The sequence below is a fragment of the Emydura macquarii genome, unplaced genomic scaffold (genome assembly GCF_026122565.2).
Source record: "Emydura macquarii macquarii isolate MOO-44397 ecotype Brisbane River unplaced genomic scaffold, CSIRO-AGI_Emac_v2 contig_3220, whole genome shotgun sequence".
NCBI lineage: Eukaryota > Metazoa > Chordata > Testudines > Chelidae > Emydura > Emydura macquarii.
The window spans coordinates 1,374,348-1,397,734 of NW_027133357.1; the positions used below are offsets into that span (position 1 = coordinate 1,374,348).

A 23,387-nucleotide genomic window follows, 5' to 3' on the forward strand; every position below is an offset into this window, starting at 1 on the left:
GGCTGCTGACCACACAGAGGAAGGGTGGCCCAATGGTTAGGGAGGTAGGTTGGGACTCTGGAAACCTGCATTCAGTTCCCACCTCTGCTGCACACTCCCTGGGTGACCTGGGGCAAATCGCTTCGCTTATGTCTACACCACAACAAAACACCCACAGCTGGCCCGGGTCAGCTGACTCGAGCGCGTGGGATTTGGGCTGCAGGGCTATGAAACTGCAGTGTAGCTGGTGGGCTCTGTAAAATGGGGGAGAATAGCCCTGTCCTGCCTCCCAGGGTGAGACGTGTGGTAATGACAGCATGTAAGTACCCCAGACAGGTAAGGAGTGATGGCATCAAACTAGCCCCCAATGTGAGCAGAAGGGGTTTTGTAATTAGGAGGCTACATGGATCTGGGTTCAAATCCCCTGTCTGCCACAAACTTCCCATGTGACCTGATCTGTGATCTCTTTGTGCCTCCGTTCGCCATCTGTAAACAGGGATACTAACTCTTCCTTTCGCTACTTTGGTGATGGGCTTGTCTGCACTCGAAATGCGACAGCGGCGCTGCTGGAGCGTTTCAGTGTAGACGCTCCCTATGCCAACAAGACGGGTTCTCCTATCAATGTAGTTAATCCACCTCCCTCAGAGGCAGAAGCGAGGTCAATGGGTTGGCTACGCTGGGGTTACATTGGCTTCACTACCTCACTCAGGGGAGTCGATTTTTCACACCCAGAGTGACGTAGCTGGGTCGATCTAATTTTCTAGCATTGACCAGCCTTCAGATTGGGAGCTCTTGAGGGCAGGGCCTGTCACACCCTGAGTGAATGTGCAGCACCAGCCCAATGGGGTCCTGCTCTCAGCTGAGGTCTGTGGGTGCTACTGTAACACAAACAGTGCTAATAATCACATGGAAACAAGCCGGCCCTGGGAACAGCACCTACCGCCCCAACCCAGGACTGATTCCTCATGGAGTCATTTCACATGGTGTAAAATGCTCCCAGATCGGCATTCGCTCTCCACTGGGATTGTTTGGCCCACTTTGTAAAGCTGCGAACGAGGACACAAGATGTGAGGCCTCGTTGTAGTTAAATGCAAATGATTGATTTGAAAACCCCGTTCTATGCGGGGTCCTGGTCCGAGGCATTTCCCAGAGCACATCCCTCTCGGATAAAACAACAGAGCAGAATGACAGGGGCAAACTGTGGGGCAGATCCTTGGGGTGAGGCGGCAGAGCAATACTGAAGTCAATGGAGCTGCACTGATTTACCCCCAGTTAAAGATCTGGCCCCAGGAGAAAAGCCCTCTCAGAGATTCAGACCAGAGCGACAAGGGAAACAAAATTTGCTTCATTTACTAGCCAGTAACAAACTCAGCTCCTTCCAAGAAGTGGCTGGCACTTTCCTCTGGGTCTGAGCCCCTCCTCTGGGTAGTGCAGAGGGGATGTGGAGTTCCCACACACCCCTCGTCCCTTGCACACTGGTGTAGAATGGTGGTGGGGACGTGATTGAATTTTGCCCTCAGTTCCAGAGGGGCAGCCTCTCAGTCCACACGGGTGGTGCTGAGAGGAAAGTCTGGCGCAGGGCTGGCTCTCCCTGGCACGTTAGCAGGGCCATGCATCGCTGCTTCTGTCCTGGGAGGGAGAATGTGCAGCCACTCAGGGGCCTGGGCTGGCCAGTTGAGGAGCACTGTCTTTTGGTTCTGGGCTGAGTTGCAAATGTGGTCTGTATTTTGAATGCACGGATCACTGACGAGCCCGTCAGAGTGAGTGGCCCCTTTAAGGGGAAATGGGGCCAGCCCCACCTGTGCCAAAATTAATTAGCTGCTTCCCAGCCTGAGGAGGTCAGGTGCTAGTTTAAGGGACACCTGGGCCTTATAAAAGGGCTGAGAGCTGGCTGTGGGTCAGGAGCCACAGGGAGTGGGTAGGTTTCTTTAGAAAGTGCTGTAGGAGGCCTGGCACTGCAGGGAAACCTCTCAAAGGTAGCCCAGAAAGGGGCTGGGAACAGGGCCCGGAGAGTGGGCTGGAGGGAAGCCCATGAAGGGCAGAAAACCCTTTTTGTGTGCTTGGACTTTTTAGTTGGACCTTGGTTACCCTGGAAGGGGAGTTGTGACTTGGCTGGAGGCCCCAGCTGCAACTCCAGCACAGACTGGTGTGTGGAGAGCCAAGGAAACCCGCCTTGGGGAAGGAAATGGTGGTAGGGAGCACTGGTAGTGCCATGTTCCCAGAGAATGGAGTGCTAGGGGATGGCCAGGCCCTGTGACCACTGGTCCCAGAAGTGGGATTATGAGACCTCTTCTCTAAGAGGGGGCAGGGAGGCACAGGTGCCTTTCTTGGTTGGAGCTGTCCTTCCTGGGTGGGTGTCCTGAGAAGTAGGCTGGATTTGGTGAACCCTCTTCAGGGACGGGGGTGAGAAGTGCTCTGCTTGCTGCCAGCAGAACACGAGCAAAGCCGGGCAGTCCTTTGCCAATGGCTGGAGGGCCAGTAGGGGTAGGAAGTACCTGGGCACCAGCCACAAGGAAATAGCTTGGGGTGCTTCAAGTGCAGCACAGTTGGGGGCACATAAAGAAAGGGCAAGTCCCTGGGGTGGCATGCTGCATGGGGCATAGAGCTTGGACTTGGGGGAGGATGTTAGTCTGGGCACAGGCAGGGCCCCAGGAGCAGAAAGCCGGAGTTCTAGTGGCAGAGGCTGGGGGTTTGTCTAGACAAGCACTGCTGCAGCGCTCAGTGAGGATGTTACTCGTGCTGATGCGAGAGCTGCTCCCCCGGGCGTAGGTCTTCCTTCTCCCCAAGAGGCGGCAGCTATGTCAATGGGAGACGCTCTCCTGCCCTGCCTGCACCAGGAGTTCGGTTGGTACGACTGCATCGTTCGGGGGTGGGGAGTTTCTGCACCCTGGAATGTCGTAGTTATACCGGCGGAAGTCTGCATGTAGCCCATGGTCTGCACTTACCCGGCGATTCGGCGGCAGTTGGCGGAAGTTACGCAAAGTACGCAGAGAACGTGCATAACTCCTGTCGACTGCTGTGCTTCTCTTCTGCGCGGCGTCTTCGCTGCACTGCGCCACTTGTGGGGGTGGTTTACCAGTGTTGACTTTTGGATCGACTGAGCGGGTCTTCACTGACTGCTCAGTCGATCTGATGTCGGTGAATTTGCTGCCAGCCGTGAAGACACCGTCAGTGTAGACATAGGCTATTTCTTCACTGACAGTGGAAAATTCACCACCATCAGATCGACTTCTCTGGATTGACTGAGTGGTCAGTGAAGACCCACTCAGTTGATCCAGAAATCGACATATTAAGACCACCTCCTCAAGTGACGTAGCGCTGTGGCGACGGGAACACGGTTCCCATCGGCGCGGTGCAGTGAAGATGGTGCGCAGAAGAGGAGCAGAGAAGTCGAGGGGAGTTACACATGTTTTTTGCGTAGTTTGTGTAACTCTGGTTGACTGTCGCCGAGTCACCGGGGTAAGTGAAGACAAGCCCGTAGCTTCACCTCAAACCCAACTGAGGCAGGCAGAGGTTGAAAGATCAGCAAGCCACAGAAAAGGAGCTGGGGTCCCAGGGCTGGAGAAGGGGTTCCCTGGGCTGTGAGACCAGAGGGAAGCTGTGCTGATCAAGGGGTGAACACAGGGGCAGAAGAAACAACCGGCTCTGCTGCCCCAGCAGTACCGGCTCACGGTGCGGCGTATATGGCGCTATGGGAGAGCGTGGCTGTGATGCGTCTAGCTGCTGTGATGGACAGACACAAAAGGGAGGTGCAGGAGGCACTTGGGGGGAGACAGCAGCTAGAGGAGACCTGCACTGCGTAGCAGGGGCTGGGGCATGGGTTGAAAATGACGACTGGTCCCAGACTGGAGGGTTGTGAAGTGAAGATAGCTGCAGGATTGGAGGACTGTGGCAGGGTGACCACCCCCTTTAAAGGGAGATGGGGCCGGCCCAGCCTGTGCCATGATTAAATAGCTGCTTCCAAACGGGCCTCATTTGCTGTGGGGTAAGAGAGACATTTGCCCCCTACCAATTTTTCATAGGTCACTACTCTCCGTTATGTCTTCCACTCTCCCCCTACCCAGACTTTGTGGGATGTGAGGTCCGCACATATCCTGTTCTATACGCTGACACTACTTCCCGCCCCACGGAATTTTTCTGACATGACTTCCTGCTTCTCAGCCTGCTGGGGTGGGGCAAGGGGGTCAGGTGCCAGCTGCAGGCTCACCTGAGCCACAGTGAAGGGCTGAAAGATCTTGTCTGGAGTGTGGAATGGCCAGGGGGCTGGCTCGCCCCTGTGGAAGTCCCTGAGCCAAGGTTGGCAGGAGGCTGGCTATCCAGGGGAACCAGCCCGGAGCCCTGTGCTTGATCCCAGAGCTGGCAAAGTCTCTGAAAGGGGGTGAGAACTGAGCCAAGGGGCCCAGTTCCTCTTCTGCCAGGTGTTGTGCTGAAGAGCTGCCCCAAAGGGGAAAGGGACCTTTTTGTTTGCTGGGACTCTTGGTGTGGATGTGGGTGACCCCAGAAGGGAAGGAGTGTGTTGGTGTGTGAGCCGGACGGCTAAGCCCACATACCCAATCCTGATCAGTGTGTGGAGAGCCAAGAAGACCTACCTGGGGGAAGGGAACTGAGGCACAGAGTTCTGGCAGTACCAGGCTTGGCCAGGAGGGGGCTGTCTGGGCCAGGGCCAGAATCACAGCTGATGTAAATGAAGACAGCTCTATTGATATCAATAGTTTAGCTGATTTGCACCAGCTGAGGAGCTGGCCTGAGTAGGGAAGCCCCTTGGTCTCCTGAGGGATTGCATCCTGCCTGGGTCTGACCTAGACTCTTGCACGAGGACAGGTCCATGCCAGCCAGGGGTGTCCTCACCCAAGCCCTGGCAGCTCCACTGGGTTGAGATGCCATCCGATGCCTCCCGTGTCAGCCTGCGGCACCTGTGAGATGTGACCACTTAAGGATGCAGCTCATCTTCAAGAGCAGCTCCCTCCCCCTCAGCGGCGCTGGTGGCTTTTGTGCTATTTATTGAAGTTGCTCTGTGGGTGAGTCAAACTAGAAAAGGATGCCTGCATTGCTGCGTCTAGCTGGGTTTCCATAGTCCTCTCTCCTCTCCCAGGAGTTCGGGGATCGTTAGAGAGTCCATAACGTGTGGGCCCAACCCCCCAGTGGAGGTTCTGGCCCTGGATGTCTTTCCCAGCCCAGGGTCACCAGATGGATATCCCGGCTCTCATGCCCACGGAGGACTCCACTATGCTTTGCTAGCTCATTCCCCGACCGCTCCCCAGGCTGAGTGCCTCCAGGAAGAACCACTCCGAAGGCTTGCCAAGTTCCTGCAGCAGCTTCGGTTTCTTCAGCTGTCGGCCACGTTCCTGTGTCAGTGACAAACAGCAAGCCCCTAGATGGGGTATTGTCACTGCCCATGCCTTGCTGGACACACGCTGCCTGAGTGTTCTCTTGTCATGTGCAGACGGAGTCGGACGCTGTCCTGTAGTCCCTTGCTGCTTATCAGGGGTGCTAGTGGCTTGTGGTCAGACAGAAGCGTAAAGGAACCTCCTGTCCCTACAGGTGACTCCTTAACAAGTTCCATGCCCAAATGGAAGCAAGAAAGTCTTGTTCGAAGCAAACATCGCAACGCTCAGTATCGTACAGTGTCCTGGGGCTTCCTCAGACCAGCAGGACCTTAGAGATGCTCCTCAACCACTGCTACTGGCCTCCAACAGTCGGCTTCCCAGCATCACAGAGACTAGTGCAGCCGCCTCATTCTCATCCGTACCTGTTCTTGCGCGGCTGCCTCTCCAGCTCGAGGTACTCGGGCTCTGCAGAAGAGCCTACGAAGGGAGCAGGGTCTCGAGCAGGCCGGCTGGATCACTGCCTAGGATTAGCTCATTTCTGGAATGGATTCAGGGGCTGTTCTTCATTCCATGGCGTGTACTCCCAGATCCAGGCTCCTGCACTGCTCAGTTATATGGTATTTCAAATATCCTAAGTATTTCTGGTGCAGGGTGTGCTTCTCTGTATCAACCTACTTCTGAATTCACTCAGTGACTCCTGTGTCTCCCTGGGGTGAGAGGAGAATCAGGCCCAGTGGAGTGACTCCTGAGTCTCTGGGGTGAATGAGAGGGGACTCATGCCCTTTAGAAACATTCCTGCTTTACACCAAGGTGAGCAAGGGGCGACGCGGGCCCCTTGTTAATTCAGTCCTAGCCTGCACCCCTGTTTAAAAAGGGTTTGGCTAACGTGGTGAAAGCATCGAGCAGACTGACTTCCTGTGAGGGGATCCACAGGGTGCAAGCTGGAACTGGGGTACTGCTGTGTCCCCTTAAGTCTCCAAGCTGGACTGTCTCTCACAATGCTTTGCTAGTGTCAAGCAGCAAACCCCTCCAGGTTCTGTTATCCCCTAGCACAACAGCAGGTGAAGCTCCACACCCACCTAAGTTGCATGAATTCTCCCTGAGTCACTCCTGAATCACACAGAGAAAGGCACCAACCAATTCCCCACAGCTCCCAGCCTGGCACCCCACAACTGTACCGTCTTGCCCTGGTCAGAAGCCGGACCCTAGTGTAGGATTATTACCCAGCTGCCCCTCCCTCAATGTGGAGAGGAGACACACTAGCTCTTGTAACCTGAGCTGGGATTTCCCAAGCACTTCAAGCAAAACACACTCTTTTAGGTAAAATATAAAACAGACTTATTAACTACAGAAAGAGAGATCTTATGTGATAAGTGGTAGGGATAAAAGGTCAGAGATTATGCACTATCTAAATCTTATCACCTAGGCCAGGGGTGTCAAACATACGTCCCACGGGCCGCATCCAGCCCGTGAACCTTTTTGATCCGACCCTCATCTGTCCAGTTTTTTTGAGATGTGCTGCCGCCCAAAGTGAGGGCATTGGCACTTAAAGAGATGTCTCTGCCTACGGCATTGCCGGTTTAAGAGTCCGTGAAATGTCTTAAAGCGTTGATGCCGGATGCAGAGAAATCCCTTAAAGCGGCAATGCACTCAGTCTGGCAACACAGTCCCCCGCGAAATCCCGCCGCCGAAAAGGGCTGATGCCACGCTGCCGACAAGGGGAAGATGGCCCGAATTTTTCGGCGGAGGGTATTGCATGGCCCCTGTGAAGTGCAGTTTATGAGAATTTGGCCCATCACCATCAGCGAGTTTGACACCCCTGACCTAGGCACTAGTTAGACCAAGCAGTTTTTCTCACCCCAGGGGATGTTGCAGGTAGGTTAGTTCTTAATACCCAGGCTTCCCCTATAAGCCTGGGACCAGTCTCCTCACTTCTTTGTCTTACGGTGTTGTTGGCACTTCCAGCTGCGGGGAGACAGGCCAAAGCATGATGCCACTGTCCCCTATTTTATACCCCCAGCCCACGTGCCTGGAAGACACTAGTCCAGACATGTCCCGGTGGGCTTTGCTGAGTCACGGGCTTGAGTCGTGTGGTCTTGGGCAACTGGCTAATAGAGCGGAGCAAGCTCCATTGTGTGGTGCTTGTGCAACTGTCATTGAACTGTAAATCCCTTGTCAATTAGTGGCTGTTCAACACCCTCCTGGGCTGGGATCACCGCTCTTAGAGACTCTCAAACTTACAACGTATTTCACTAACAACCATACAAGAATATCTCAGAACTTGATACACACGGACGATATACAGATTTGGACAGAACAATGGAGATCCTGACCTGCTGTATGATATCTTACATGGCTCGCTTTACATGAAATGTCACTGTTAGAAATAATCAACCAGGTTGTCCCGGGGGTGGATTGAGGAGATAGAACCCTTTACTGCCTGCCCATTCCACCTCGACACTGTGAGTGGGCAACGAGGGGGTTACTGTTGTGGAATCAAAGAATTAATCATAGAATTGATTATAGAGGGCCTGGCCTGAAACTGGGTAGCCTGAACTGTGATGGAAGCCCTCAGGTTAAATCACTGACAGGATGCCCCAAACTGAGACTGAGATAAAGATGCTAAAATCCCACAGGATATCTCAGGACCACCATTTAAATGCAAACTCCTTTTGTGAACTCTAGCCCTTTTGATGTCTGTAAACCGACATCTCCTGTTCTGATAAGTAGCGGTACGTGCCCCCCTGTCTTTCTGGCCCCATAGGAAGTTACTCCATACAAATTAGCATTTGAACATGTATTGTGTAGCCACCCATCTTTGGGTGATAGCCAGGGTACCTGATAACCACATTGTATAATCAAGTGACTCTTTGGTCTTTCCTGTGAAAACATCTGGTGTACCCCATTGTACATATAATTGTCTTTCCTAAACTGTTAATCAAATTCCACTATATGATCAACATGAAAATGAACCTAAGCAACCCCTATATAAGCCTTTTGTTTCTGGTAGCCAGGTGAAGTACATTTGCCCAGCATCCAGACATGCTGCTTGACTTCCCTATAGTCACCTGGGTTTTCCCTATAGCTATAGTATTCCCCATAGCTATGGTTGTTTGATTGTGTGTGTCACAATTAAAGCTGCACCCAATCCAACTCTAAAATGTAGCTGTGTGACTTTATTTTTCCACGACACTTTACAGTTCTTTTATCCATAACAGTATGTAAATGTATACATTTTCAGCAACTCCCCATAGACCCTTATTTGGTTACACTGACACCTATAAAATGAACATTAACTACATAATGAATACAATTATACCCGCCCCTGTTTGTTTTTTACAGGATTACCATGCAGAGGGCAGGCACATCACCTTAAAACCTATACATTTTATACTGACATTCTTTGAAGTAAAGGCATGCCAGCGGGAGAAGGAAAATAATGCTTTCTTCCCACCAAAGGCCTTGCACAGAAATGGCGATAGACTCATCCCCTGCACAGATGGCCAGGAAGAGAGGAGAAGAAGAGAGAGAACAGACTCTAACTAACATTCACACCAATTCACAGAAACAAGGTTTGCCTTGCCGTGACCCGGTTCCCTGTAATTTAGAGCTGACCACTTGTCCAGCTTTTAACTCTTTACTCTCCTACAGTCACAACCACATAAATGGTGACTACGGGGTTACTGCTTTGAGGTTCAGCGTGTCACACTTCCCTGACTCGCCCATGAGGGGTCTAGCAAGTGATCCAGGAAGGAACAATGCAATTACCGTGTCCTCCTGCTTTAACACAGCAGCAAAGTGGCCTGCAGCTATGACCCTGTATCATTTGGTTATCAGAACCTTAGCTGGGGCACGTCGGAGCAGCAGCATGGACCCAGGGGGGAGACGTGGCTTGACACCAGCTGGGATTCTGGCCCATTGACTCCAATGCAGCTATTTACATATTGGGCCCATTGATGCCCATGGACCTATGCCAATTTACATTTACATTTTCTGGTCCCCTGACATCAAGAGCTTGCAGGTCCTCTCAGGCCAGTTTGCAACTGTTCCAGGGGCTGCTAGTAAGAGGCTGTAACCCTGCAGGGCCATGCTGAGCTGGGTGGGCTATGTACAGGGCTGTCTGGGTTTCCTGGGCCCGCCCAGGCTGGAGGGAGGCAGGTGGATGGTCCGTAGACCAGTCAAAGATAGTGTCCCAATTGTGAGCTCGGCTGGTCCTGGTCCTTTGTGCCCCAGCTGGCCAGCCCTGATCAATGCAGCTCAGTGTTCTCCGGGAAGTCTTGCCGCTGAAGGTCAGCAAGCACCCAGGGGAGCAGCCCCCTTGTTTAGCGCAGGGAGGGTTGGGAGTTCTCCTTTCCCATCAGGGATCTTCCCTGTGTCTTCCCCCTCTGACACTCATTAATATCCTTGCTGTTAGCGACACTCGCTCCCCTACTACAGTTCTGGGAACACAGTTCATTTGAGGTCCCTCTGTTTCTAATCTAGTTTGGAAGGATTTATTTTTGGGTTCTTGTAACCTAGCAATAGGTGCACGTGACCAGCAGTGGCTGCAGCCTGAATATGCATTACCTTCTCCAAGTTGATACTCAGCAACTGAGGAGCCGGTGCAGACCATGCAGGCAGCTACAAAGGATTTGACAAGCTCAGCCTCCTCTCTTGTTCTCACAGAGGCGGCTAAGGGCCTCGCCGGTTAGGCAGGAGTACTGCTGCAAGGGAGCGTGCGGTGCTGGAGATCTGGCTGAGCACTGGCAGAGCTGAGGACACTGCTGAAAGGAAGATCACAGCCCCGGGGTCCTGGCTGGCCCTGCCGGGGCGCTGCTAGGAGGGAGCTCACAGATCTGTAGTCTCACTGGTGCAATGGTAAAGAGGGAACAGATAAGAAGCAGCAGCATAAGCCCCCAACACAATTCAAATGAATAAAAGGCCAGCCTGAAATGACGACCAGTCTGATTGCTGGGGGCATGTGGTCATGGTACTGGCTGTGTGTGGGGTGGGGGAGACCCCACGATGCAGCCAGCAGTTCCCCAGGGGAGAAGCAGATGCCAAAAATATTCATGCTATTGGCATGTAGGAGGCTAACTAGGTCCAGCTTCAGTGCCCCACCTGGACAGCCTCTGGCTGCAGCTCCGGGCAGGAGGAGACAAACCTGCCCTGGGTGCCCCTGTCCACCTGCAGAGGTGCCCTGGGAGACGATGGAGGAACCAGGGAGTTTATTCTCTGAATGGCTTAAGCCATATCTTTCCTCCGCTTTCATGTGCTGTTCCCCCAACCAATGATCATCCCGTGCACTGCCGTCTCCATGCTGCAGCGGGGGGGAATTAGGACTGCCCGTTTTGGCTGGTCATATTCCTGGAGGTTTCATCACATGACACAATCTTTAATTATCGATTGATCGTTAATTCCTGGAGACTGCAGGACAATCCTGGAGGGTTGGCAACCCTAAGGGAAACTGAGGCACAGAGAGGGGCCGTGGCCTGCCCAAGGGCGCCCAGAGAGGCAGTAGCTGAGCTGGGAGCAGAGGACAAGTGGTCCTATGGCTAAGCCAGCATCTTGGGACTCAGGAGAGCTTGGTTCAATTCCTGCCTCTGCCACAGGTTTCCTGTGAAATTTCTGAGGTTCCCCCAATATTCTTGAGACCAGCGCTCAATGGGCACCCCAAGTCCCCCAGGCACCTCAGCCCCTGCAGAGGGGCGCGTGCAAAGCTGCCTGGGTCCTGAGGCTGCCCCACAGCTAACGAGCAGCTCGGCCCCCTTGCTCGTGCCTCAACCTTGGGGAGATTCTCAAATGAGGCATTTACCAGTGGGACCGGAGCTGCTGGGCTCTGCGCACCTGCAAACACCCCGGCTCCCCCAAAGCCAGCCGGGGAGAGCAGGAGAGGCTCTGTGGGGGCTGGCTGCTGTGGGCATGTGCCCAGAACAGCCCAGGGGGCAGGACACTCAGCTGGGATTCGCGACCTGGACTCTAGTCCCTGCTCCAGAGCGGGGACTTGAAAATAAGCATCATTCCTGCCAGGGCTATGGCGTTGCGGTGGGTGTGTGTGCGGGGCTAGGTGCCTAAGCCAGCTCCTCTCTTTCCTGCTATCTCCAGGAGAGGGGGCAGGGCAGGGAATCCTGAGCAGACGTAGGCACCTGCCTCCACGGTGTCACTAGGGTGCCTAAGGCCCAGACCAAGGGGAGTTAGGCACTGAAGTCCCTTTGCCAATTGGGGCTTTAAGCCCCACCCCTGTCTTCAGCATTTCACCTCCAGCTGACTTCTAGGCACCTAGCTTAGATTTTCCTAGGTGCCTGACTAGGGGCTGTGGATTCCCCTGGGCAGGAGGACCTCTAGGAGTTAGGTTCTGCAGTGCCTAAAAATCCCTTTGGGAATGTAGGCCTTCCGCCCTTGGTAAAATGGGGCTGATAATAGGATAATTCCTCTCTCCCTCCTTGTTCGGCTTGTGAGCTCTTCAGAGAAGGGCTAGCTCCTACTCCTTGTCTAGACAGCGCCTGGCATTGGGGCCCTCATCTTGGTTGGAGCCTCTACCGGATAGCTTGGCTGTGAAACTACTACTAACGATAACCCAGGAGTCCTGGCCCTCAGCCCTGTGCTCAGGCCACTAGCCAACAGCTGCTGCCTAAGCTTAAGCAAACTGGGCGTTCCCTGGCTGGAAACCAGGGTCCCTGGCCCTCAAGAGAGAGACTCACACACAGTTCTTGCCCCCAAACTCTCTCCCCCTTTCTCCTTCACCAGCTCCTTCTCCTTCACCAGCTCCGCCTTGCTTCTCCTTGTCCTTCCCTTGCTCCCCAACGGTGCTGCTGAGACATCAGACCACGCCCACCTTCACCCCTACGTCTTCCTCACGGGCCTTCTCCCCGCCACTCTCTGCCTCCTCCACGCCATTCGAGTTGGGGCCCTTTCCGCTGTCCCCATCTCCACCTCCTTGGTGGTCACCACACCAGCTTCCCCCTCTCCTTAAGGTTGCTCCTGCCCATTGTTTCAACCCCAACCCTTCTCTTCTGATCCCCTTGTGCCCTTCACCCTCCGCTCCCCCAGGGCTTTGGGCCGTCTTCTAGGCTGTCCCTACAGGACGTACCGCTTCCTGAGGGATGTGTGTCTCTCTCCTGCTAAAGCATCACCTATCCCAGTTACACTCAGCATCCTGTGTCTGCCCCTGATCTGGGCCTTCAGGGCCGTGTAATCCCCGTGGCACATCACCCACATTCCTGTCCCATACACAGGAGAGGTAACAACACACCTGACTTCTCTAGTAAAATCACTTCGTTAGGAAAGAGGACACGTATCATTGCTCTCTTGTTACACACGGGGAAACTGAGGCACCGAGAGAGACCGAGAGAGGGAAGCAACCGGCAGGGCACATGTGGCCCAGCCAGGGATAGAAGCCGGGAGTCCTGACTCCCAGGTGCCCTATCTGCTGGATCATGCTGTTGCCATTTTTAAATCGCTGGTGTGTGGTTCGGGTTCAGAGGAGTCGGGTAACAGAGGGGATGGGCCACAGCAAAATCTGGGCGGAGTGAGTCGGTGACGGGATGGGAGGCGGGCGGTGGAGTTCATTGTGGTCACGGCCAGGCTGACTGGTCCAGGGTGCAAACACCCAGCCGTTCTCGTTTGGAGGTGACCAACCCTCCGTCCCCCCGGCCGCATGCATTGGGCCAGAGTCGCTCGACTTAGAAACAAGGGGGTGAGACGGGACTCTAGACTGCAGGCTGTGTTGGGAGGTGGTGGAGGATGGGGGCCTGCATACACTGACCCTCCTTCACCTTCCAGGCCTGGGGCTGGGTGGCGCTGTGCTACTGGAGGATCTGACCATTGCGGTCTGAGCCCGTTCCCTTGCCCAGAGTGGTAGTAGGAGAGTCTCCACCGTCACCTGGCCATGGCCCATCTACCCACCTTGGCCATGGCATTAGAAAACACAGGCCTGCGGCAGGCCCTGACATGGTTTTTGTGGGCACGCTGGGCTACCAGCAGGGGGTGGTTTTCAGAACCTGGCCATGCTCTGCCCCCAGCCCAGTGCGAGGACGGTTCCTGGGACAGACGTGCTGGCGGCCTGGGAAAATCGGTTACTGGCAATGGGACTGATTCTCATGAGAACGCTGTGGGGCTGGCCTGGCATAAGAAGGCCGCCGGAAGCTTCGCAGGCACCGCCTTGAGCCGCACGCCTTCTCCCAGCACCCTCAGCGTGAGCCGGGCATAGGGGCAGGACCAGGTCTACCAAACTGCAAACCTGGAGACCTTTAGGACCCAGAAACCTTAACGATCTCCAAGCTGCTGGCTGCCTCTCACCCTTCTCTGCAGTGGCTCTGTGCATCATCTCCAGTGGAGGAGCATCAGCTGAGAGGTACCCGCTGCTCTGGAAACCTGCACAGGGAAAGGTATGGGCTGATGCCTGGACTGAGGAGAGGGCTGGAGCTGGCGGGGCTGCATAGGCTATTGTCAGCATTTCTCTCTGCATCCCCAGGGATTTGGAGTATCTCGGTCGATGGGAGAAACGCACAGAGCCAAGTCCATTCTCCTGACTGAAGCCTCAAGGAGCTGGGGTGGAGCCGGAGATGGGCCCCCGAGGTCTAGCCACCAGGGACTTGAGGATCCATTTTAATGGAGGGGCGAGCACTTGAACTGGGCGGGGGCAGCCTTCAGCGGGCCAGGCTGGAAGTCGGTTCGGCAGCACCGGGGCGAAGGAATGAGCAGGGCCAGCCTGGATTCCTCTCTGCTCTCGTAGCCTGGCTCTCCTCCCTCCCGCCCCTGGCCAGGGCCTGCTGGCAGGATGCTGGGGCTCACTGTGCAGGTGGAAAGCCCAGGGTAAGAATCCTGCCCTGGCAGCGAGCAGGCGCTGCCTGGGACAGGAACCATCCATTGATGTTGCGAGGGGAAGGGTGCGTGGATTGACGTGAAGGGTCCAGTGTGAGGATCAGGTTGGCTCATGCGATCTGGGCATGGCACTACTGTGTGGGTCGCTGGGGCAGAGGGGTGAGCAAGGCACCCTGTGTTCAAGGGCCGACCAGGGCAAAGGTTGGAGCAGTGGGGAGGCCCCCTTGCTGGGGAACTGCCCTGCCAGCTGTTGCTGTGGAGGGAGCAGGGGGTGGGCAGGGGAAAGAGAACACCCCAGCCAGCCATCTCACCCTGTACTCTGCATCTCATGGTGCCCAACTCGGGATGCTGCAGAGGAAAGATAATGCACCTAACTGTGTAATATCAGCCCTCAGAAGGGGGTTCTTCCTGACCCCTAACTAGCGATCAGCTGATGCCCTGAAGCATAAGAATGGATAGAGCTCTTCTGCCAATCAGCACCACTACAGGGAATTGGCCCAGCTAGCCACGGTGCCAGTGGGTGTGACTCCAGTGAGTTTGCTGTAGTTGCACTTGCTCCCGCTAGGGCTGAGCATTCCCCAGCATTACGATCCCAATGCCTTTGCCTGGCCTGTGCCCCAGGAATATCCACCGGTGTTGGAAGGGGCAGGGCAGGGCGGACGGGCAGGGCAGAGGTTTGCTGAATTTGAATAGGTTTCATCTGCTAGGAAAAGTGCTTGGTCACCCATCTGCTACCGAGCTGCTCCTCGGGGGGGCGGAGGGGAGAAAGGGCTCCGGAGGGCAGGTGGACATCCTCTGTTGTCGTGGGCAGCTACATGTAGAAACTGCCCTTGGGCTGGGGGAGAAGTACCCGGGGTGGGTCACACAAAGGATCCACGCACTCTTTAGGACCTGGACTGTGTGCGCTTCCCCTCGACGTGGCATCCCCCTGGCGCCCTGCTCTGTGCCAGCTACAGCAGGCAAATGTCGGCACTGGGGGCCTGCAGCCCCAGTAGGAAACTGAAGTGGCCCATTTGTGCTGAGATCCCATTTACGGTTGTGAACTGAACACGGCGGGACCCAGCTGAGTCAAGCATCAGGGCGTTGATTGCACTGCTCCAGCATGGCCTTAGGGGGGCGCTGTGCAGTAAGAAGCGTTATGGGTGACCCACTAGTGGGCGCTCTCCCCTAGGAGTCAGTGCTGATGGTACTATGGGGTGTGGTGCTGCTGGAAGCACTGCGGGTGACTCAGTAGGGGGCGCTCTTCCTCTGACTCAGGGCTGACCCCAATTCTCCAGCCTACTCTTATGGGGGTGCTGCGCTCCCGCAGGAGCTTGCCTCACTTCTCATTTATGCTCTAGCCCCTTTACATTGCAGCGGGAGTAAGGTACTCCCAATTTCAGGTCCTTTTACACTGCCAGAGTGGTACAGAGAAGCTTTACTGTTGCTGAGCGTCAGATCCTACCTTTTAAATCGGCGGTTACGCTAATTGCACAGTATCCAACCATCCTTTTTCCAGGTCAATCCTACCGGTGCAAGCCAGGCAGTGCATTACTGTTTCCCCATTTAGGGATGCTTGACTGATCAGCTGATCCCTGAGCTGGTAATAGCTGTACACTGAATTCCAGCGGTGGTCAATATCTAGATATTCAGACGGCTGCACATGTTATTGCTATTTGCTGAAATTTTGCCCTGTCTGTTCTTTCCCTGTAGGTGCCCTTCTCCCCAGATGCTGCTTTCAACAGATTCATTAACCATTGCTAAGATTAAGAGTCTGTCACAGGTATTTTTATTAATAGTCAGGGACAGGTCACAGGCAATAAACAAAAATTCACAGACCCGTCCCTGACTATTAATAAAAATACCCTGGGAATGGGGTGACAACTGAGCTGCCCGGGCTTGCAGCTGCTCCAGCCTGCTGCTCTGGTCGGCTGGTCTCCGATCAGCTGTTTGGTGTCCCTGGGGCTGACAGCTACTCCAGCCCTGCCCAAGAAAATACAGAGGGCCTGGAAAGTCACGGAATCCGTGACCAAATCGTATCTTGGTGCATCGCGTCACCTTTAGGATAGTTTTCCATCTCAGCAATTCCATGTTTAGTCATCAAAATTTAGGTCCAGATCTTTGGCCTTAGCTCCAAGTCAATGGAGTGAGGCCAGTGATCACCAGCTGAGCATCTGCAATGTCTAAGCTCTCCCACCCTATCAGACTCAGGACACATAGTTCTGCTGGGGCTGGCTTCTCAGTCCCCCCAAATATCAATACCCAAAACTAGATCTGTGCGGAGAATGGGAGTTCTGCTCTGCGAAGGGTTTTGAGATTTCAGACTCTGACTTCACTCTGAATCAGAGTGGAAAACTGAACATTTGGAAATTCTCTGCTCAGGAAAATTTTTTGGGGAAAAAAATTCATTTCCGGTCCTTCAAAGCATAGTGTTTTGAATGTTTTTTAAACTTTGTGTGGTATTAGACTATCACACTACAATCATCTGAAATGAAAAGTTGTTTGAAAACAAAAAATTGAAATGTTTTGTTCTGAAAATGTCGAAACGGGACATTGCAGCTTCCCCTCCCACCCCCCCCAATAAAACTGCAGCAAAATCGAGCCGATTTCACAAAGCGTTTCAATTTCAACGGAACTGCATTTTCCCAGGGAATATGGTTCAGCCAAAGTGTCTTCAACCAGCTCTCCCCTGCCTCTTTGGTGGCACACACATTTCCACATTTGGGGGTAGTAAGGTCCCTTATTTCCACAGCACTTGATGCTTAGGCCATGTCTACACTACGGGTGCTACACTGATACAGCTATGGTGCTGAAGCAATGTAGCGAATATGCTTCCTACAGCGACGGAAGGGGTTTTCCCATCACTGTAGTTAATCCGCTTCTCCAAGCGGTGGTAGCTAGGTCGACAGAACAGAAGCATTCGTCTGTTGACCCAGCCACGTCTAGACTGGGGGATTAGATCAGCATAGCTGTAGCTCTCACTGGTGTTGATTTTTCACACCCCTGAGCGAAGTAGCCTTGGCAATCTAAATTTTAAGGGTACACCAGGCATTGATGGTTTTGGGGTTTTTTTTTTTTCTGTTTTGACTAATTTCATCAGGTTGTATGTGCCTCGTGTGTTATTTTAGGCTTGGTGCACACTGACAACTTGTATTGCATAGCTACATTGGTCAGGGATGTGAAAAAATCCACCCCCTGATCACGGTCACTATGCCAACAAAGCCCCCAGCACAGATGCAGCTATGGTGATGGAAGGCAGCTTCCATTGACACAGCTAACTTTGTGCAGGAAGGTGGCATTCCTAAGTGACAGAAATACCCCTTCCGGCAGCGTAGGCTGCGTCTATGCGACGGGATTAGGCCAGTATGGTCTCTGTAGTGGAGACATAGCTTTATACTGGTGTCACAGGGCGAGACAGCTCTTCAAGGCCAGGTCTACACTAAAATGTTAAGTCGACACAGCTATGTCACTCAGGAGGTGTGAAAAATCCACACACACCCCCTGAGCGATGTAGTCAGCTGACCTAATGACCAGTGCAGATAGCGCTAGGTTGACGGAAGAATTCTTCCATCAGCCTAGTTATCGCCTCTCAGGGAGGTGGATTCCTACAGTGACTGGAGAACCCCTCCCATGGCTGTAGTGAGTGGCTACACTGAAGTGCTTGTGCCACCGTAGCAGTTTGTGTAGATGTGGAGTTGGAGGGGATAAGGCCTGGGGTCTGGGTTTACATTTGACTTGAAGTTGAACCCCAGAAGGGGTGGGTTTAGCGAGAGGGATAAGTCACTGTAGCAACCTGACTGGGAGCTGGTGAATGACTGACACTAAGGGGAAACTGAGGCAGAATCTGATGCTGGGTTTGGAGAGATCCTGTTACAACTGGATTATCTCATGCGATCCATTGATAGGAACTGCTGTCATATTCAGAAAGGTAGCATGCCAGTGAGCCATTCTTATTACATAGATGCGAATGGTGCCCATTACTGTGATTCTCGGTGATACTGAAGTCCATTTATGACGTTCTGGCAGCAAGATGGAGTTTTATACCCACGCTGCACTGGTAGAAATGGCTGTACTGGAGAATTGGGTCCCCTGAATCCTGTGCTGTTTCATTCCTCTAGACAAGAGAGGCTCTGATCTCTGTTGTGATCATGAAAAATCTTGGCATGCTTTCCCCCAAAAGTAAGGATGTGAACCCTGGTGTCTGGGCCAAATTTCAGGTTAGGTAATTACATTCTGATGGCCTAAATTCCCCTGGTAGTTTCAAGTGGACATGGTCTTCTTCATTCTCTGTCCTCAGCAATTGGGCTGTGTTGCTGTGTGCTGTTAAACAGCTGCCGTGCTCCACTCCAGAAGTGGCTGCAGCACAACTGTGAGCAAAGTGATTCCTGCCTAGCTGAAGCCTGTGAACTCCCTTGGGATGGAAGGTGCGGCGTGATTGTAAGATACTAATTTACCCTCTGACAGGGGAACAATCCCAAATCCTGTCCTTTCAGGGAGTTTATTTTTCTGGTATACTTTGTAAACACGGAGACGGTTCCCCAGAAGATACTTCCATTTCCTGTGTGAGGACAACACCAGCCAGTGTTCCCGAAGGCATCCCGAAGGCTAGGATGCCCAGGAATGGGAACCAGCTGACATACACGAGCCCATGAAATAGGCTAGACTTTTCATAATGGGGGACCCCCAAGATTCTCTGCTTCCCTGAAGATGGTAGGCAGGGAATACCCCAGACCCCCAGTAATGAGGCTCCCACTCAAATATTAGAGATGCCTGAGAAATGGGAGATTCCATGAAATACACTGAACTTCCTCAACATCACAGACCCCCTGGCAATACGCTGGATGCTCATAAATAGGGGAATCCTCACACGCTCTGAAACATACAGGCCCTGTGAACTCATGGGTGACAAGACCTGGCGAGCTCAGGCGCAGACCCAGCTGGCCCAGAAGGAGGTGAGAACTGGAGGTATGGGGTTAGGAGCTGGTGTAAATCCGCGCCACTCCACTGACCAATATGGAGCTATGGCCCTTCAGTGGAGCGATGCTGATTTACACCAGCTGAGGATCTGGGCCAAGGGCCCAGCACTGTGATACTTTCTGGGCTAGCTGAGAGCAGGGAGATGGGGATGGCAGAAGGAGGTTGACAGGGTATCAGCCACCATGAGCCAGAAACACCCCTGGCCCTCTGTGGCTCTTTTCCTGGGCGACTATGGCTGGTTTCTTTCTCTCGGTGGGCATCGCTGTGCCTCAGGCCTCATCCTTCCTCTGCCTTTACTTGGATCCCGTGTATGGGGCAGCCCTGGGGGGCTCTGAGCGCGATAAGGGAAGGCGGAGAATTCTGAATGAACCTGGCCCGCTCACGCCGTCGTTGCAGAGTCAGCAGGTCTCACCGGTGAGGTGAAAAGAACATAGTGACCCGGGGACCACCAGACGGGATCAGAACTAGGGCCCATCTAGTCCAGGCTCCTGTCCGGGACAGTGGCCAGCACCAGCTGCTTCAGAGGAAGGTGCCAGAAACCCACAGTAGTAGGTGGACATGGGGCAACCTTCCTCCCTGCCCTCCCCCTGGGAAGATTTCATCCCAGTCCCTAATAATTATAGATGGGTCTCTCTGCCCCTCCCATCTCGGGAGCTCAGGGGACACCTTTGGAGTTGGAAACCGAGGTCCAAACTGGGAGGAGCCCTTGGAGCAGCAGAGGGGCTGGAATCCTACCAAAAGCAAAGTGGTTTCATGGATTAGCAGCATCAGTTAGGAATCTGGGGGGCAGAACCTGAGCACCGGCCTTGGTATGGACTCAGCTCTGTGACCCTGACTGAGCACAGCACTTAAGGACATGCTTGAGTTTAAGCGTGCACTCAGGTGTGTCCGTCCTTCGCTGAATCAGGGCCTTATTCAGCAAAATTCCCATTGTCAGCAGGAGCCCAAGGTTTGGCCCTGGCTCTTGGCTTGGCCGATGCAGTGATTAATGCTAATTACATTTCTTCGTAGGTGCTAAGCTTTGCCGGGGAAAAGCGAGCAGCCAGATGAAATACCAGGAGGGCTGCAAACTAGCGGGAGACCCTTAGCCAGCACACAGTCCCATCTGCAATCCCATGGCCTTCCTTGACCAGCGGGCATCACCCACCCAAGCACAATCCAGCGGGACACAAAGAAGGGTGCCAAATTAGGTGCAGCTGAGCAGCATAATGGCCAGTGTATCCCAGCGGCGGCGGGAAGTGTAAACACCCTGGGAGCATGGACTTGTCCTCTGGGGCTTGGCGGCTGGTGAAGGAGCCAGCCAGAATGTGAGTCCATGAGCTGGGATTGCCCCCTCTCCACCGGCTAATTCTCTCTGATTACTTCAGGGGACCCAGAATAGGATGGGTGATGGACCTGTGAGGGGAGGTGCCGTGGACGTCCACACCAGTGTCCATGGAGCCTTCACTCCCTACCCAATGGGTATGGAATTCCTCCAGACCGGGCAGGTTGCTCCATATGTCCCCGAGCACCATGCATCCCAACTCCACCCTGGACACCAAGACCAGGGACGTGGCCTCAGAGTCCATCGGGCTCTTTTTTATGCTCTTGATTGACCTGACGGCCATCGTGGGCAACACGGCCGTGATGACCGTCATTGTCAAGACACCAGCGCTGAGGAAGTTTGTCTTCGTTTTCCACCTCTGTCTGGTGGACCTCTTGGCAGCCCTGACCCTCATGCCTCTGGCCATGCTGTCCAGCTCCGCCTTCTTCAACAGCACTGTCTTCGGCGAGGCCATGTGCCGCGTCTACCTCTTCCTGAGCGTCTGCTTCATCAGCATGTGCATCCTCTCCATCTTGGCCATCAACGTGGAGCGCTACTACTACGTGGTGCACCCCATGCGCTATGAGGTCAAAATGACCGTCGGGCTGGTGGTCTGTGTCCTGGTGGGGGTGTGGATCAAGGCGGTGGTCATGTCCATCATCCCTGTCCTGGGCTGGCTCTCCCCGGATCGTTTCAGTGCCTCCCCAGCCTACGGCGGCCGGAGCTGCTCACTGCAGTGGAGCCAGAGCTCCTACTGCAAGTTCTTTGTGGTTTTCTTTGCCGTCTTCTACTTCCTCCTGCCTGTCCTGATCATCCTCGTGGTCTACTGCAGCATGTTCAAGGTGGCCAGGGTGGCTGCCATGCACCATGGCCCACTCCCCACCTGGATGGATACCCCACGGCAGCGATCAGAATCCCTCAGCAGCAGGTCCACTATGGTGACCAGCTCTGGTGCCCCTCGGACTACCCCTCAGAGGACGTTTGGGGGTGGGAAGGCCGCTATCATTCTCCTAGCTGTTGGAGGGCAGTTCCTCTTCTGCTGGCTGCCCTATTTCTCCTACCACCTCTATTCAGTGCTGAGCTCACACCCCTTCCCTGGCCGGCAGGTGGAGAGTGTAGTCACCTGGATTGGCTACTTTTGCTTCACTTCCAACCCTTTCTTCTATGGATGCCTGAACCGGCAGATCCGGGGGGAGCTCAGCAGGCACCTCACCTGCTTCTTCAAGCAGGCGCCGGAGGAGGACCTCCGGCTGCCCAGCCGCGAAGGCTCCATCGAGGAGAACTTCTTGCAGTTCCTGCAGGGGACCGGCTGCACCACAGAGAGCAGGAATGTTCCCGCCGACCCCACTCCCAAAAGGGAGCCGCTCGGCATCGATTTCCGAATCCCAGGGCAGATTGCGGAGGAGACCTCGGAATTCTTCGACCAGCACATGAACAGTGACATCATGGTCTCCGACAGCTACATCCGGGCTGCCCCCCACGCCCAAGCCTGAGCTGTAGCAGCCCTTTGCACTTGACAACCTAGTCTTACTGTTGTGTGCAATAATGCAGAACCCGGCTGTCAACAGGGCATGATTTGCTAATAAACACAACCGTGGCAACTGACTCGTCCTCCCTCCACCTGAGTGCCCACTGACAAGCAGCTGGCTCCGGTGGCTGAGTCATTTCGGTTGGCTAAGATCAATGTCGTAGCATTTCTGTGATTTTCCCCTTCTTCATTTGGAGCAGAAACAGCCTCTTGGGTTAAAAGTTCCCTGGAGCTTCCAATTTGTCCCTTGTAAGTTTCCAAAAGGTCTTGTCTCAATGCAGGAGGCTGGGTCCCTTCCAGCCCTGTGTTTCTATGATTCTATGAAAAGAGCATTGATTATTTTTATTTTTTGTTGTCTCTAATTCAATATCCTCTTAACCCTTTCTGATCTGATCCCTGCCCCCCCAGCTGTGTGAACCTACCTCCATAGCAGTAGGAAAAGGGGGCGGCTGGGATCCCTTCTATCACCACCATGCCGCTTTCCTGATTTGCCCACACTGAGATCCCATCGAGGAGACGGGAGAGCATAAAATTGGGCAAGGATCTCCTTGCTGGGCCTTGGACAAGGCAGGCCTAAGCCACGTGCCCGTGGAAGGAGCGGGTGGAGAGGCGAATCAATTCAAAGAATTGTAATTGAACAAGTGACCTTTTATCATGCTGTGATACAGGGGTTTCCTAGGGCTCAACACAAACTCCTCCCACCCAGCCCCCAGACTCCAACCCAGCCTTCCACCAGCAACGCCCTGAACCTAGCATGGGCTCCAGCACAATCTCTCTTCCTATCCCCGGGTCTTCCAGCAACCCGCCTCCCCAGCTTGGCCTGTGCCCCTTCCTCAGTCTCAGACTCCTCCGAAGTGCTGCCATGCTAGTGACACCTGTCCAGAGGGAGGTGGGGTCTGGGAGCCGCTGTGGGTCTCTTCCCCCCACCCAGAACCTCAAGTGATGTGCCCTACACTTCCCCCACCCTCACTCATCTCCATCCTCGCCGCGAGTGCTGCCCCATGGCCTAGGGTTAGATCCCTTCCCCTTGAACCCTGGGGGAGTCCCCCGGGCACGGCCCAGCACAGACACCAGATACAGCCTTAGATCCGAAAATATAGAGCCGCTGCTATATGGCAAGCTCTGCCTGTGTCTCTCTGAAACCCCGGGCAGGCAATAACGGGCCGCTGGGTAGGGGGCAGGGAACAGTGATGGTGATTTGTTTGTATTGATATCAATCACCTTTTCCCTTCCAGAACCGACCTCTCTGGTCTGTCCGCCAGAGGCAGAGGGGATATTAACGCAAGAAGGCCATGTGACCCCAGCTGGTTGGCGCCTCCCATGGGATTTTTTATCACTGGTGGAGACTTAGGAACCGCTGGTGCCTCCTCTTTGGCGGGATCATGTCTGATCAGAGCTGGGCTGAACCTGAATCCTCGGCCAAAACTAGGGGCCAGTGGGATCCAAGCTGCGTTTATCCAACCACCTTCTCTGCTTGGAGAAATGGTTCTAG

General features: G+C 54.1%; 1 protein-coding gene across 1 annotated transcript; it reads left to right on the top strand.

Annotated features, from left to right (window-relative positions):
- Positions 1-20,498: 20,498 nt before the first annotated feature.
- GPR61 (G protein-coupled receptor 61) lies at positions 20,499-22,240 on the top strand. Its single transcript, XM_067531599.1, has one exon. It carries the CDS (start codon positions 20,499-20,501, stop codon positions 21,858-21,860), a length of 1,362 nt encoding a protein of 453 aa, XP_067387700.1. The 3' UTR covers positions 21,861-22,240.
- Positions 22,241-23,387: the final 1,147 nt, after the last annotated feature.